General features: G+C 46.3%; 1 protein-coding gene across 18 annotated transcripts in view; it reads right to left on the bottom strand.

Annotated features, from left to right (window-relative positions):
* The window catches only part of EIF4G3 (eukaryotic translation initiation factor 4 gamma 3), a 147,911-nt gene extending 132,904 nt beyond the window's left edge, over positions 1-15,007 (bottom strand). For 9 of the 18 annotated variants that reach the window (XM_049805692.1, XM_049805525.1, XM_049805609.1 and 6 more), the window contains exon 1: positions 14,400-15,006. In XM_049805692.1, the coding sequence (XP_049661649.1) occupies positions 14,400-14,581 (182 nt within the window). In that variant the 5' untranslated portion in view covers positions 14,582-15,006. Of the gene's footprint in view, positions 1-14,399 lie in introns of all 18 variants that reach the window. The other 9 variants (XM_049804810.1, XM_049804889.1, XM_049805073.1 and 6 more) reach the window with 3 other exon arrangements.
* Positions 15,008-16,076: the final 1,069 nt, after the last annotated feature.

Genomic DNA, 16,076 nt, shown 5'->3' on the forward strand with positions numbered 1-16,076 from the left:
GTAAAAAGCTCAGGATCTCACACTATGATACCGGCGACAAAGAGGGCAGCGTCTAAGCGGTATGCTGATGCTCAGTGAGCTCTCGCAAGGATTTGGCCAGCAAGATTCCCATGCTTTGAGGACAGCAACAAGCCTCCAGACTTGCAACACCCCACCGTTACACCTTCAAGCACGAAAGACTTTCTGACACCGCAATAGATAAAGCACCTGCTTAGGCACATCTTATCCACATCCTGAAGGTATTTTATACCTGTCCCTTTTTCCTCCAAGACATCCAAGAGCTAAAAGGTGATCAAATGTTTAGTGCCTCACCAAATGTTTCTTGAACGCAGAAGGAGCTGAAGTCCCGCCATCAACAGCACCACGATGTTTCTACTTACATATTTGAGCTGTATTTTGGGTAGCAACCCTCAGTGCTGCCCTGGAATCCTTTTGGTCCAAATTGCCAAGTTTTGGCACAACACATTTAGTAAGGGATTTGTTAGTGGGATGAAGCAGCAAGTACAAAACTGGAGAAGATCCACTCTGTCAAACGGCATTTTGATCAGTCTGCCTTCAGAGCAATGGTATAGATGACCTGGGGAGTGGCAAGTACCAATCCCAATCTAAAAATAACTGGATTACAGGAGCGACAGTCAATTCTAACTCCATTATTCAAACTTGATTAAATCTAACATTGAGTATATTTCTTAATCAGCCCACCTCAAGTGACTACTTGAAGACTAATCTCTCAAAGCCTTTTTTCAGGGTAGAGAAGATTCTTCTATAGCCTTAACACACCAAGGAGCAGGTAGAACATGAAAACAATTATCCACAAAGCTTGTTCTTTCCAAAAATATTTGGCAAAGCACTGGATTTTTTTCTTGTCTGTTTCATATAAACATGATGTAAAACGAAGTTAAAACAAAGTCTCAAAATGCCCCTCAGCATCTAAAAATGAACCAACCTCAGAGGGAAGAAAGCATCTTGAACAAGGCATTTCTCAGCATGGTGCAGCAAGAAAAAAGTCCTTTGGATACTGTTAACCGCATTTATTTTTGCAATTAACTACAACAGAAGGAAAAAAAAAAACATCCATTACCTGAAAGAGAGACATATCTTAACACCACTTTCTTTGACAAAGTTCTTCTAGACCAGCCTTTGGCTACCAAGCATTTGGTAAGTGTTAAAAAACATATTTACGTAAGAAACAGTTCAGCAGGGAAATGGTATGCTAGCTCCCAAGACCCCCCCAAGCACACCCATTAGAGGCAACTCTGCACACTGCAAACCTCCCTCCAGAGACAATAAATGCAAAGACTGCCAAAAAACTGCTCCAGTTGCTGCTCGCTGAAGACATTTCTGCCCCAGCTGATAACTACCAGGGTCAAAGCTCACCACACCCCCCTGGTTTTGTCAGTTTAAAAACCATCCAATTCCTCCCTAACCAGCTTCAGTAAAGCAATCCTCATTTAAAACATTTAAAGACAGAAGTGAACAGAAGGGCTGGGAGAAGCAAATATGGGCAGGGAAGGTTTCCTGGGTCACTTTATGAAGCAAGGCCACTGAGTAAACTAATCGCAACCATCATCAGGATAGATGGAAGATGCTCATCCCACATGGGCAGAAGTTCAGAGGTGGTCAGAAGCATCACTCCCAGCAAACGTGAAGAAGTCTTCAGGGTGAAGAAACTATGTTATTCAAGAAAGTAAGATGGCAGGGGTGGGAAAAGCAGGAATCTTTAATAGGAGATAAGCATTCAAAGAGAAATGTCACATCCACAAAAGTCCCAAGCAGTGGCCAAAGAAGAGCTAGGGTGACACAGGCAAATGTGATGTGAGGCAACGTCAGAGCCAGAACTTGTGACGATTGCCGTATTTTCCTTTATTGCATTTTGAAGGCAACAAAAAAGTAATAGTAGCAGTCCTACACAGAACAGCAGCTATACAAGACTAAGACTAAGCAAGTGTCTTGGTAAATGCTGTAAAAATACAGAAAGCAAGGCTGCAAACAAGCCGGCTTGACGGAGATCACACAGGAGCAATTGGGAGGAGACAGCCAGGGGAGAACAAGTTTTTGATCTCTTATTTGGCCAAGTGACACATACCAGCCTGCTCCTTTCTGGAGTTACGTTAGCTTTTGGTCTATTCCAAAACTAACAGGTACAGTTCTTTTGCTGTCCTCCAAACCTTTGGTTGCACCAGCTCCCTGCACACATCTAGTTTCGCAGAAAAAATTAGTATTTTTAATTAAATAACACAGACAAGACAGCAGAGCTAAAGCCATACCCATCGTCTACCTTTCACACTCTGTAATGCAACTGCTGATAGAACATTTACTGTGAAATACTTCTGTATTTCAATCATTGAGCTTAAAACAATTCATACAACAATATCCAAAACACACAGTATCTCAACAGAAACTGAATCACACTTCAAAGAAAACAAATATCCCCAAATTTAGCGTACTTCTGTTCCCTGATTAGCAGCTGAAACAGCAGTTTCTGGCCCGATACCAGCTGCACACATACTTGCAGAGAGGCTCTGACCTGCTTAGCCACTGTTTGAGTGCTGCTTTGAGGTAACCCGATAAACACGCTTTGGGGTCTGGGTTGTGAAGTGTGGAGCTGCTGCCTGCGCACCTGGGGAGGACAGCTTATGCCAGGCAATACACTGAGCTGGCAGAGTAACTCCTCTATTCCCAACAACCTCCCCAGCAAGCAAAGATTGGGATTGTTTGCTTCGTGGGTTTGTTGTTTTTTTCTCCTTCAGAACAGTTACTTAGCACACAGAGTTATTTCTGTGCTGAGTTTATCCTGCGAGCACATAACCAGTTAAGAACACTAAAGTCCAAACAGAGGACAGAGGGCCAGATGACATAACTAAAAGGACATACAGAGGAAGGCAGACCAGGAGGAAACCCATCTCATCACAGAGAAAGGTTACCAAGCTTTTACTCGGCCTTTATTCAGCTTACAGCCTGGAACAAACTTCCGTGTGGGTATTAAAGTCTACCTTCCCTCATACTGAATTCATAAAGTAAAACCATACGTCTCCAGCTTCCCTTTAGCACCAGCAATTATCTGTATCTGGGGGCATGTTGTTACATGACTGGAAAAAAAGGTTCCCAATACAGACACAAGTACTACAGCACTCGTTTGTGGCAATTTTCACCCAAGAGTCTATATTTCTGTAATGTACTATAACACAGCTTACTTATTTTTATCTTCCTATGCATGCCATTAACACAGAACTCCCTCAGCCCACTTACCTCAAACTTTGTACCCTAAAACCACAAATAAGCTGCTATAGATTACAATGTTACAACCCACGTACACCTCTTCCCTACAGGGACAGCCGCTGCTTGCATCCCTGGGGGTTCGGGACCCTACAGCAGCAACCATTTATTTCCAAGCCAGGCTTTCTATCTCTATGATAAGCATGAATATCAAACAGTCTAGTAGTTTACTGTCTCATTCACTCAGCTACGTTTCCTACAGTGTCTCTAATACTTCATGCTGTGACTTCATGGGAAAATGTAATGCTCTGCTGGTCAATCTGTCAGAAGACATTGCAGTGACAGCAGCATTGTCACCCAGACTGATGGTCCTTCCATCAGCTGAGCAACAAATTCTAGAAGTATGCTTGTCGAGAGCGTTAATGCTCATTTCGACTCCCAATTTTGTAACGCCTCATGATCTCCCCCCCCCATAATCTTTATTTCAGCGGTTTATCAAAATGAAATGAAATCATAAGTACCCTCTTGCCACATGCGGAGCTTATGACTTCTCCTGAGTTAAAATCCCATGTCATACAAAATGAAATCCTGAGAAAGCGGGCATCTAGGGAAGACAGAGCAATGCATCTTACACCGCTGCACAAAAAACATAGTTCATAGAAGGATATAGGTTGGACAGGAGCTCTGGGTCTCCTTGGTCCAATCCTCCGCACATTCAATTTTTCCTCAAATTGCGTATTTTACACGCACCTCTACAGGGTGCTTCAAGAAAATGAGTAATAGCAACAATATATTTATCCCAGCTGTGTCTGAAGATGAGCAGTAAATCAGTCTCAGAGCATTTCTCATTTAAAGAAATGCTGGTTTTACTTCCATCAGCTCTGCCTGTTGAATTTCAGCCACAAGTGTAGAGGTAAAACACAGAGGGAAGGCTGCATCTGCTGCACATGGCCATCAAGGAAGATTTCCAAGCAGACATCTTTATTGCACAAAGTGGCCTCCGAAGTAATGCTACACGGCTGAGCCGACATGCAGGTAGAAGTCGGTGAAGATGTACCTGATGTGCTAACCCAGATGGGAGAGAAATGGGAATTTCAGGACCGGTCCCTGCCTTCTGCTTGCTCGGGACTGTTTGCATCGATGGGACACCTGAGCACTGCACCAGGCCAGACTGCCCCTTGTCTGATTAGCATAAATCCCCAGTTTTGCTGATTTCAGACTGCACAGGAACTGCAGTATCACTGTATTCATAGCAGGTCTTCAAAGATCATGAACTTCAGTACCTACGAACATTACCCAATTGGCTTTCATCACCACCATGGCAGTGAGTGACATCACCAGTTAAAACATGAATAAGGATGCACCCAGGACTGTGTTGGTTACCAGTGCTATTTTAGCAGCCTTTTATCATATTAACCATAATCAAGACAAACACTAAGGTATGGGGAGGAAGAGAAGACTAAGAAAAGGATTCGCTCCAGTTTGAAAGCACTGAATGTGGTCCTAAATGCTGACACCTTGCTACACTTCAGAACAGGAATGGACTGAATGGAACATTTTAAGTTACCCCTAGTGTGGAGCACCTCTGATATTATTTGGGGCTGCAGTGCAAGCAGCCTGCAGACACACAATTATACGCTTCACCAAATTGTCTGGTCAAAACACACTTCCACTTTTTCCTTTGCAATTCAGAGACATTCTTTACCCACCTGCAGCAAGCGTGGATGCTACAGATCTTTTATGTCCCCTATTCCAAAGTGAAAACACCATCTTAAGAGCAACATAATAAAAACGAGGATGGAGGTAGACCACAAGAAAAAGCAATCCAAGCCTGCTGAGTGAACTCTCCTCCTCTGAGAAAGTATTTTCAACCTTCTCCTCCCAGGGGTGGAAGTTCAGCAGACTTATCCAAGATCTTCCAAAACCCTGAGTGACCTTTTAGCATTTTAGTTCAACCAGCAAGACCTCAAACTCCCTGATGGAGACAAAGAGTTATCCCTGCTTTCAACACTTCCCAGCTTGGCTGCATTCTTCCCCCAACAAACTCCTTTCAAACAGCAAGTTAGACCTGCATTGCCAATGGAGAAACAGCTCTCCACACCTCTTCGGTTCTCTCCTGCTCCTTTGTTTTATTGCTGTGCTCCAGTTTCTTTCTACATGCCCTTCACAGGTTGATTAATACTCATCTTGGATGATCAGATGTCTAGTAATTCAGGCTTTTACAGCACTCCACACCGTAATTCTCATTAAGGCACACACATTTTACTAGAAAGCTTTTTGCTGACTGTTCCCACTCCTGACATCTAGGCCATTCAATAAGACATTCTGGACAGAGGTCCCAGCTATAAAATTCACATGTTCTTTGGCTGCCAGACTGGGAATTTGGTGACGGTACAATTCATTCATTTATTTAATGATCTTAATGTCAGCCTGAGTAGATAAAGTGTGCTTTGGCTTTAGCAAGGAGCGATGGGGATTGTGCCAAGTGCCGGCAACAATTGTTTCGGTGAATGCCTGCAATTCTAGGTGCCACTGACAGAGCAACAAAATGTTAAGTTTTTTGGGGGCAGAATGGAATCACTTCAAGTCAAACTTGGTGCACAACCTCAGACCCAAACATTTAAACATAAAGTAGTTTATTTGTGCCGATGAACTTCTTTTTAATTAAAAAGTGTTTTGGAAATCTAATCAATACCATTAAGCTGAACAGCTTAAACTCATCGAAAATTACACTTTACAGTATTTGCATATCAACAAAAATTAGGTCTTTTTTCTTTTGAAGAGACAGACATAAAAGCACTTTGAAATCCACTTTAAAACACAACACCAAAGGAAAACATAAAACCCAAGTTACACAGACAGATTGACAGCTGAATTATTTGCATTTTGCAAATCTAGAATACAAAATGCAGAGCCCAGAAAAGTAAAGTATTTGAAGAGAGGCTGTCTAGTAACTAGTATTTATATCTGTGTAAGCACCAGTGAGAAAGGGTGATGCAAACTGAAGCTACCTTTATATTCTACAGCAGGTCGAACTCAGATGTCTCACCAGCTCAAAAAACAGTACATCCATAAGAGCCTTCTACATGAACTTCACCGTGCTAAAACTGGGCATGAATCACCAACTGCTGAAATCCCTTTCCCACCATACTCCAGAGTTTGAGATGCACCATGAATTTCACATTAAAAGTCACAACAAACATGCCTTAAATGCTTTTGGTTTCAATTCTTGACTTCCCCCCCAAATAAGTGGTATAGATTGTCTACCCTCAGCTATAGTAGCCTGCCAAACTCCCTTTCAAATATAATCTAGATACTGAGTCTGTCCAACTCATCAGCTGCATGCTGCAAAACTAAGTGTCCAGTGTCAAGCCTAAAGCACCCTGTACATCACCACAAACAAGAATTCAAGACTTCCAGAAAGTTTTCAGACCAAATTTCATTCTGAGTTTCAAATTGGACTTGATGGTTCTGTAGATGATCTCATGGTAGTCCAAGGACAGAAGGGCTTGGTATCCCCACTTAGTGGAAATGCACTTTTTTTCTTTTTACAGACACGTCCTTTCTTCAGGATGTTAGGAGCCTTTCAAAGACAGTGGCTGACTGAAAAACCAAAGCTGTAAGTAGTATCGCTAAAAAAATCTTTCCCTTTGATGTTATAGGAAGAGTCTCCTGCTCAGTCTGAAAAGACTGAAGACTTCTGTCATTTTTCCTTTTTGGCAAAAGAACAAAATAAGCCCAGGAAAATGTCGGTTTCAAGGCACAGCAACTTCTATGACTTCTTAATAACGTATAAAAGAGGGAAATCTCTTTTTCAGACTACCATTAACACAGCCATAGCACTAGTTCAAATGGATTTTCAAATGCCACCAGCAATGCAGACATTTAAATCGGACTACTCTTAGTAATTCAGTAACTTGCACACAGTCACTCTCACATGTAAATCAAACCAAAACACAAACAAATACACAATCATCATCTGGCAACCCAAAAGAGAGAATCAGTGCAATGTTTATTACATTCCACCTCCCAAAAGCTTTCCAAACCCAGGAAAATCTGTGTTATTTGAGATCTTTAACTGCATTAACTCTTCCTTGCTCAGTGTTTTCACAGCCCCAAGAGCAAACTCAAAGACTGGCAGCAAGATTTCTTTTCCTATCACCCTGAGGATGTATCAAATGAAGTCCACTCCCCTGGTAAGAGCGGGGATGGTCTTTGTGTTTGCAACTTTTACAGAGTTATTCCCATGCAGATACTCTTACTCCAGAGCATGAGTGTCTCATTCCTGCTGAGCTCAACCCCTTGGAAAGCAGCAGCTGCTCCACGCATCTCGACAAGTCCTAACCCATTTCAACACTTCATCAACGGTTTTGGAGAACGCTATCAGTATCAGTCAAGGACTGGATATGTTTTTCTTTCAAGATGCACATTTTAGAAGCCACTTTGCTTTTTTCAAGACATATTTAAAGCTCTGGAAATATTTTCACTCTTATCCAGATAAAGGATACACAAAGGTGTTACAACCAACAGCAGAAACATATTATTTTTGCAAGCAGAATTGATTTAAACCTGATACCATCTCGGTGTGGGGAAACTTGTCCTTTTCTTTCCACCTCAGACGACCACACAGCAAACAAAGGTAAAAATAATTCTTAAGGTACAATCAGAATAGGGAGCGCATAATTTTCCTTTCAGGAAAGAAAAAAAATGTTGTCCCATTAACCTAGTTACATGCCCAGCAGCAATTGACTCAAGTCCCATCAGCAACAGCATGCCATCACCTACTACGAAAAGAAAGAGTACGTTCTGGGACATCTTCCAAATGTATATAATAAAACATAAGAATAACATGTACTAGAAAATTTCACTAGCCTAAAAGCTTATTTTGCTCTCCTCCCTTTGATCCTTTTCTTTTTTAAGAATGCATTCTATTTTCTTCTTCCAGCTGTTGCACATCATTTCCTATTTAGGAGACAAAATGAAGTCCACAGTTTGGAAAGGAAAGCTGTACATAAGAGAAGTTCTTGAAATTACCACCAAGTGTAAAACACAGCACTATGAGAAGTCACATCAACTATGTTCCCTTAAAAAAAAAAAAGAAAAATTAGTTCCCTGGGTTCCTCCAGACCATGGCGTACACAACGACTCCACCCAGATCTTCATGCCCCATAACAAACACCAGTTTTCTCTTCCCCATTCATTCCAGGAAAGTCTTTGCAATAGCTTGCAGACACATTCAAGTCAAAAGATAAAGTTTCCTACTAAAGAAATTTCTGTAAAACAGTGATCCTATAATTCCCCAGAGTAAAAATTCCAGTGACTCTAAGCATATTAGCAGATTTACACACAACTAAACTTGACAGTTGACTAGCCCTGAAATTGCTGGATTATGAGGAAAAAGAAAATATAGGTTACCTACGACTTCTAAAGAGATCTTCACTGCTAACTCTTACTACAAAACAAAAACAGAGCAAATGCGCCAGCTCAACATGTCCCAAAATTTGCTAACAGCATGAAAAAGCCTTTCAGGCCTAAGAGGACAGACAAAACCCATACACACAGATGAAAACCCTTCTATGTCCCAACATCTTAAAGGGAAGTTATTTGTTCTAAGTCTCCTATTACTCTCTCACCAACTTCTTACCATAGATAAAAACACAAATTGTGTTCCAAAATCAGTACTGCACATTAAATACATATATATTTAAATGACTAAAGTAACCTTCTCCCACAGACTTCTGCCAGAGAACATACACAATCATGTCCTCAGATATGAGGAGAAAATAAGCTATCTGAAATCACATTTTTGGAAGAACGGTTTTCTCCAAGTCATTTCACCACAAAAATCTTACAAAGCTGGTAAAGTGACATATCTGCACTATAACATGATTAGCTTTTGTCATTAAATAAATTAGAGCTATTTCTGCTTGAAAGAACGCTAAGATGTGCCAAGGCTGAGGAACATCAACAGGGGAGATGGCAGAGAGGCCTAAAAGCACTTAGGTTTTTGGCAATACGCTCACAAACCCGTGCTCATTCCTCCCCTGCCGAAGAGCCACTACCACAGAGCAGCAGGGAAAGTCTCTGTGTTTTCAAAGCTTCTCTCCTGCTGCATAACCTCCCAAGATGTACAATTTCCATGGCTTCAGACACTTGTAACATGGAAACGCTTCTCAGGCAACACCGTTGCCCCTTCTTTCCCTTCATCCAGCCATGACTTCAGAAAGCTCACTCCTGAACTCAAAAAAAAGAGAGCAAGGAACACCTCTGATCTCAACCCAGTTCCTCCCATCCTTCCCACTTCTTGCCACTCCTTCCCTTTCATGACCATAACACTTTGAACACCCTTCCTCACGAGTGGCTGCCACTGGCATCTGGAAGAGGACTTCCAGCCGTGCTCATTTTAGCTCCAGGTTCAATGTCAAAGCTGCCCAGAAGCCAGAGCTGATCCACCCAAGGCGCAGGGAGGCATGGTGCTTCACACAAAAGCCATGATCACACTCTTCAAGCTGACTTTTACGCCCAAACAGCTTCCTAATCACGGGGTCTTCACCTTCAAAGTCATCAGCAGATAAACCCCAGAGAGTACAGAGAGATGCTGCATCGCATACTCTGGAAAAAAGCCACTCGTAATGGAAGTAAGCAGCAAGGGAAGACGGCATTAGCTCCAAACTCCCAGAGGGTATCACAGCAACCCAGAGAGCCTGCTCCTTCAGCAGATGCTGAAGACGTCCTCCTTGGAGAAATTCTTGGGCACTTTCCCCTCCAGTTCAACCCTTTGCTCACTGAGAAAGGACAGAAAACCCCATGCACCCAAATCCTTCTCAACAGTTTTAATTTAACTTGAAGATTACCAACACAGGCCTACTCCAATGGCACAACCTAGTCCACATCCAAATACCGGGTAAGCGCTGCAAGTACCTCACTCCAACTTCACACAATCTCTTACATTCCTGAGAGCGATCCTGCATTTCCTGCTGTTCTCCTGGGCTTTTGGGAAGCCACTCACATCCAGAAGATGCCACCCAACAGAGCAGGAACCAGCACATGGCTTTCTGAAAGGGACTACAGCACAGTTAGCTAAAGCAGCTCAGGAAAAACTAAAGCAGACACTCAATTGCTGAGGCAACATTAGCAAAACCCAAGTTTCCATGCACACCAATGACGTACTTCACACAGAAATCCCCCCAAATGCTGACTCTTCCTCTCCGCTTCTCAGAAACGTAATTGAAGTGGACGAAGAAAAGAAAGATTTTAAATGACCGTCTGTTAAAACCTGCCGTGAACCTGCCACAATTGCCCCACTGCAATAACCTGAAAACCACCTGTGCCCAGAGATACCCAGTCCCACACTGAAACAACCATGGTGATATATTAAGGTTAAGTTTACCAGTGCCTGCAGAGAGACCTTCAACAACCAGGAAGCTGAACTCCCTCCAAATGCAAGGAAGTTTGGAAAAGAAAACAAAAACCTACTGACACCAGCCCAGAGCCCAGGATGGCTCTAATCTGGCTCCAAGGTACAGTGCTAAATTAACCCTGAAGAGCCAGCAGACATGCAACGTTACCCAAGTTTAACATAAATCAATCTGTTTGTCCTTCATAGTACAATGTTTGCCCATATCTGGGCTGGGGCAGCGAAGAAACCGGTGACCTAATTATATTGATCCACAAAATTTATTCACAGCATGGGGACTTTTTAAAGAGCAGCTTCGTGTAACACACACAAAAAATACTTTACTCTTAAGTGGGAGTGTGAGGGTGGGTAAAGAAACACGGTGGAGTTTAACATGCATCAGAAGTACCATCAAGCTAAAAGCACAAAGGTCTACAGTAAGTTTGCAGCCCAGAGTGTACCTTCATTATTTTACTTTTTTATGGAAGAATTCTCACTACAGAACAATCGACTTCATCTGGAACTTTTTCCTGAGAAGCAGCCTGAAAGCCAAAGCAAAGGTGGGCAGATCTGGATGTATTTCTTATAATATCTCTGTACACATCATTTCACAGTGACACACCCTCCCTTGTCTGCCTGCCCCAAACACGGGTCAGAATTGAACCGGAGGATTTGTCCACACTGACAACTACTGAGCACAATTTCTGCCTGAAATCAGGTTTGATTGAATACTCACCACTACCAGAGCCACAAAATTATCCCAACTTACTATTACACAGAAAATTTAACTTCTTGAAGCCACTATGTTAAGGAAATTTCTGAAAGCTCTGTCTTGTCTTACAGCAGCACCAATAACTTCCTATTCAGCATGTAACAGAATGAAACTCCCATCAAAACATTTCTGTTCTTCATGTCCATCACTCTACAGCTTTGCTTTCCTTCAAGAAATATTTTTTTTTTTTAAATCCCTTCTTCCCCGTGTATTTTTTTCCCCCTCACTAATGCCTTTCTACAAATCCACATGAAGTAAGCGGTTCTTTTTCCTGTACAGTTCTCTCTCACCCAATTCTTTTTTTGATTATACAGATAATTGCTTAATTTCATGATGTCTTAAGTACTAAAACCACACTTATTTCCAAAGTTCACTGTGCAGAAGCTATTTTAGTTTAAAAAGTCCAAGTCAGAGCCCCAATCTATCTGTTAAGGTACAATAATCCCTCACATCAACAAATAATCCTTTGCACTGCCGTGAGTGCTCTGCTCACTCCCAGTTGCCAGAAGAAACCTGCAACTATACTTTATCTGCTGTAGGGTAACGCTGTCTCAATAGTCATATGAAAACAGAAGAAAAAAAAAAACAAAAACAAAAACAAACAGAGCTAAAAATAAGGCTGAACTCAGATGACCCTCTGCACTCCAGTACATCACAGATGAACTCTGCTCCCCAAGCCTCACTTTTGCCACAGCACTTAGAAAAGGTAACAGCTTTTGTTTACTACCTGGAAGCACATACAAGTTTCGGTGGAGGTAAAAACCAGCCAGGACACCTGAATACAGTTCACCCAAAAGGTATCAAGAACAGTGTTTGTATATATTACAAGGCCAGATTATTAGTTTAATAGTTAAGGAGCAGTATGGGTCAAACACCCACGTTTTCAAAACAGGCATGGCTATAAATAAAAATTAAGACTATATCATTTTAACCTCCCCACCTTTATAATGTCAACTGGTCATATCTGCCTAATGCTTCTCCATTCCTCTGTATCTCTTGCTCCGCACATCCAGTTGAGTCCCCACGATGGGACACACTGCCACACCATCTCCAACTCCTTTAGGGTCTTGCCCATTCCTTCCAAGGCTTTTTATTTTTAGGCTGCGCTCAGAGGTAAACCCAAACTTCATCCCTTGCGCGTGCAAGGTGTTTCATGACAACACTCACCAAAAGCAATGGCGTCGTCCTGTCTTAGTTACGGCGGCACAGCTGCTCTTGCAAACCACCACCACGCTTGCCCTCAACGGCGTTGGAGAAGTATTCAAGTCCCTCCATGGTGCTTTTAATGATTACTTGAAAATAAAATGCTTTGGAAAGCCCACCACACTCCTGATCGCAGACCCAGGCAAACTTCAGCCTTTCAACTATCAAGGCACCCAAGCGCCATGTTCCCCGTTAAAAAAGACCCTTGCCAGACAAACCAGCACCTCGCTGGAAAGATCAGTTGAGCACAGACTCTGTACATGCACGCTGGCCGGCATTCCCACTGTAACACTTGGCACATCACTCAAAACTGAGCAAATTTCCCCTGAGCAACAGTTTTACTTACCACCACCCCACTGACTTTGTCATGACAGCACCTTCACATTTTTTTCCCTAAATAAAGCACATGCTGGAATTACAGAATAGCACAAGCTAGCCAAAAACACCCAGCATAGAGCAAGTCCCTCCGCAGCACTCTCTGAAATCTTCAGAGGTTTTTCACTTGACCCAAACAAATCTGTAACGTCAACAGTCTCATGATTTAAGCAACGTATTTGTTGTCATGGCAAGAATGATTCTTGCCGGAAACTCAAGAAAACAATGGACCTAAACTGATTATAAAAGGGCTTGGTTTTCCCACCTCAAAAATTAAAGTGAGAGCAATAAAATGCTTATACACAGGGAACACATTTCTTGAAGAGCACAGATATCATCACACAGCTGAAACAGCCCTCAGCAGAAAAAACACCCTGCACTTTCACGTTAACACCTAAGTCACTGCCACTGACAAATAGCAAAACACACTCCTGACCGTCCCCTACACAGCACACCACACCATTCCCGGATAACACAACAAGGCAATATTTCACCAAGTATGTTTTTCACTTCATGCTCCCCTCCGGGCCCCAAAACTTCGGGGGGGTGGGGGGAAGAAAAGCCAGTCTGCCAGGGGATGCTGTCCGACACTGGAAACAAAACCTCATCTAGGCAGGCAGGCTGGCTACACCACTTTCCTGCTGATCCCTGCAGTATTTACCTCCTGACTTGGGGCCTAGTCACAGCAGAGAACCGAAGACCTTTAAAAAACATTTGCAGCAACCGCTGGCCTCTCTTTGTAACAGTGGCCGTTTTGGCGGTGGGATTTTTTGAGTGGGAGCCTTCTCCTCCCCAAGGCGCGTGGCCTCACACAGAAAGCTGCTTGGCGCGACATTCCACCTGAGATTTATTTCCACCAGTCAAGTAAGGGGAAAAAAAAAAATATTAAATAAAATAAAATAAATAAATCACATGAAAATCGGCCCCGGCTGGAAAAACCTGGGTTTAAATTGGCCTGGAAAAACAACAAAACCAAAGCACTTACCTGGGCAGGACCAGAGGCAAAACTGAGGAGCAATTTCTAATTAAAAGTTTACCCTTGGGGGTCACCGCTGCTCGGGGGGGGGGGGGGGGGGGGAAGGGGGCTGGGGTACCCTCTGCCTTCCCAGGAGGAAAGAGGCAAACCCCCAAACGAGCCCATTAGCGGGGGGTGGGGGGTGAGGCACCCCCTTTCCTCACACCACGCCAGCAGGTGCAGCCCCCTTTGCACGGGGGGGGGGAGGGGGGGCACACACACAAACACACACCCACAAAAAGGAGCGGAGAGCTCCCAACCGCCACCCCCCCGCGGGGCACCCCCTCCCCCCCCCCCGGGACTGAAGGGGCCCCCAAGACCCCTCACCCCACCCCCCACCCCCCCCTCCCCGGGCCCCGCTCGCTGTGGGGAAGGGGGTGTCGCCCCCCCCCCCCCCCAACACCCCCCGGGGCAAAGGATACTGCTGGGGCGGTTGGGGCGGCAAGGCCCTGATGTTGGGGTGAGGCGCCGGAGCCGCCGCCGGGTGAGGGGGAGCCGGGGGGGGAGGCGGCCCCGCCGCCGCCGCCGCCGCCCCGCTCCCGGGGCCGGTCCCCGCCGCCGCCGCCGCGCCGGGTTTCAAAGCCGCCTTCTGCGGTAAACTCATCGCCAAGCGGAGCCACCACCCCCCGGCGGGGAGCGGGGCCGGGGCCGGGGGGGAGCCGGGGAGCGGGCCGGGGGCCGGTGCGGCGGCCGGGGCAGCGCGGCGGGCCGGCACCGGCGCCGGTCTCCGTGACAACGCGCCTCCCGGAGGGCTCGGCGCGGGGAGGGGACGGGAGAGGGGCCGGCGGGGAGGGGAGGGGGGGAGGCGGCTCAGGCCGCGCTGCTCATGAGCCGCCGGCGGCGGGGGGTCTCGGTCCCCCTCCCCGGGGGCAGCGGAGCCCTTCGCGGTGGCGGCTTTCGGGCGATGCCGGCGGATTTTCCTCACTGAAGTAGCGGAGCATCAAACATGGCGCTGCGGCCGCCTCCAGCAGTCCGGCAGGACGGACGCTCGGGCGCCTTCGGGCCGCTCCGGAGCCGCTCGGCCCACCGGCGCTCGGCAACCTTCGGCTCTTTCCGGAGCCGCTCGCTGGCAAGCCGCGTTCGGGAAACCTCGGCTCCTTCCGGAGACCTTCGCGGGCGCACGCGTCCTCCTCCCCGTGTCCCCCCCTCCTTCCCCGCTCAGCCCGGCACCTCCCGTGACCCCCGCGCTCGGGAAACTTCGGCTCTTTCCGGAGACCGAGAGCGTGAGGCAGTTCGGGAAGCTTCGGACAGGCTCGGAGGAGGGATTCCCGCCCAGGCGGGAGGCGCTCGGGACTCTTCGGAGCCTCTCGGCAGCGGCGCGGCCGCAGTTTCGGGCGCTTTCGGCTTGGCCCGGAGAGACTTCGGCAGCGATCGGTTGTGAGGCAGCGGCCCTCTGCTACGAGGGGGCGCCGGGCCCCCGCAGCACCCGGCCCCGCTGCTCGGGCACAGGGGCTTTCACCCTACCCAAGAACTTACCCCGAGCCCCGTTGCCAGCCCTGCGGCCCCCAGCCACATCCCAGGCTCCTGGGGTGGCTGGCAGGGGCAGTGCTGCAGCCCCTCATGAGGTGGCGTGAGGGCCAGCAGCCCTGAGGGTGACCCAGTGGCTGTGAGGGAGGCCCAGCAGCCCCTCAGGGAGCCCTTCTCTGGCACTGGGGACCGGCATCAGGAGGGCCCTCTGGACCCGACTTTGGCGGGGGGCAGGCAGCCACCTCACACCCCCAAGCCATGCCTTCGCCACGACGACGCCATCTTCAGCATTTCACAGCCGGGCTGCAGCACCCTCCTCACAACCACCGCTGGGCTGAGTTCGGCAGGGGCGAAAGCTGTTTGTACCATCTCGGGGAGATAAAAAGGACCTCAGAGCGGATTCAAGCAGCCGCTGGATTGTCCTGACTTGTCCTGCCCTGCCGCTGGCTCCCAAGGGTTCATTCCAGCCGGCTGGCACCTACCAATGTTCCTGCCGCGCCGCACGTCCCAGGGAAATGCTCCCAGCGCCGGCAGGTATTGCCGCCCCATGTCACCCAGCCTGGGGTACACGAGGTGCTTTTAATTAGTTTTCCATAGTTTATTTGCATCCCATCTGCTGCATCTTCTGGGCT

This window comes from Accipiter gentilis, chromosome 1, assembly GCF_929443795.1.
Source record: "Accipiter gentilis chromosome 1, bAccGen1.1, whole genome shotgun sequence".
NCBI lineage: Eukaryota > Metazoa > Chordata > Aves > Accipitriformes > Accipitridae > Astur > Astur gentilis.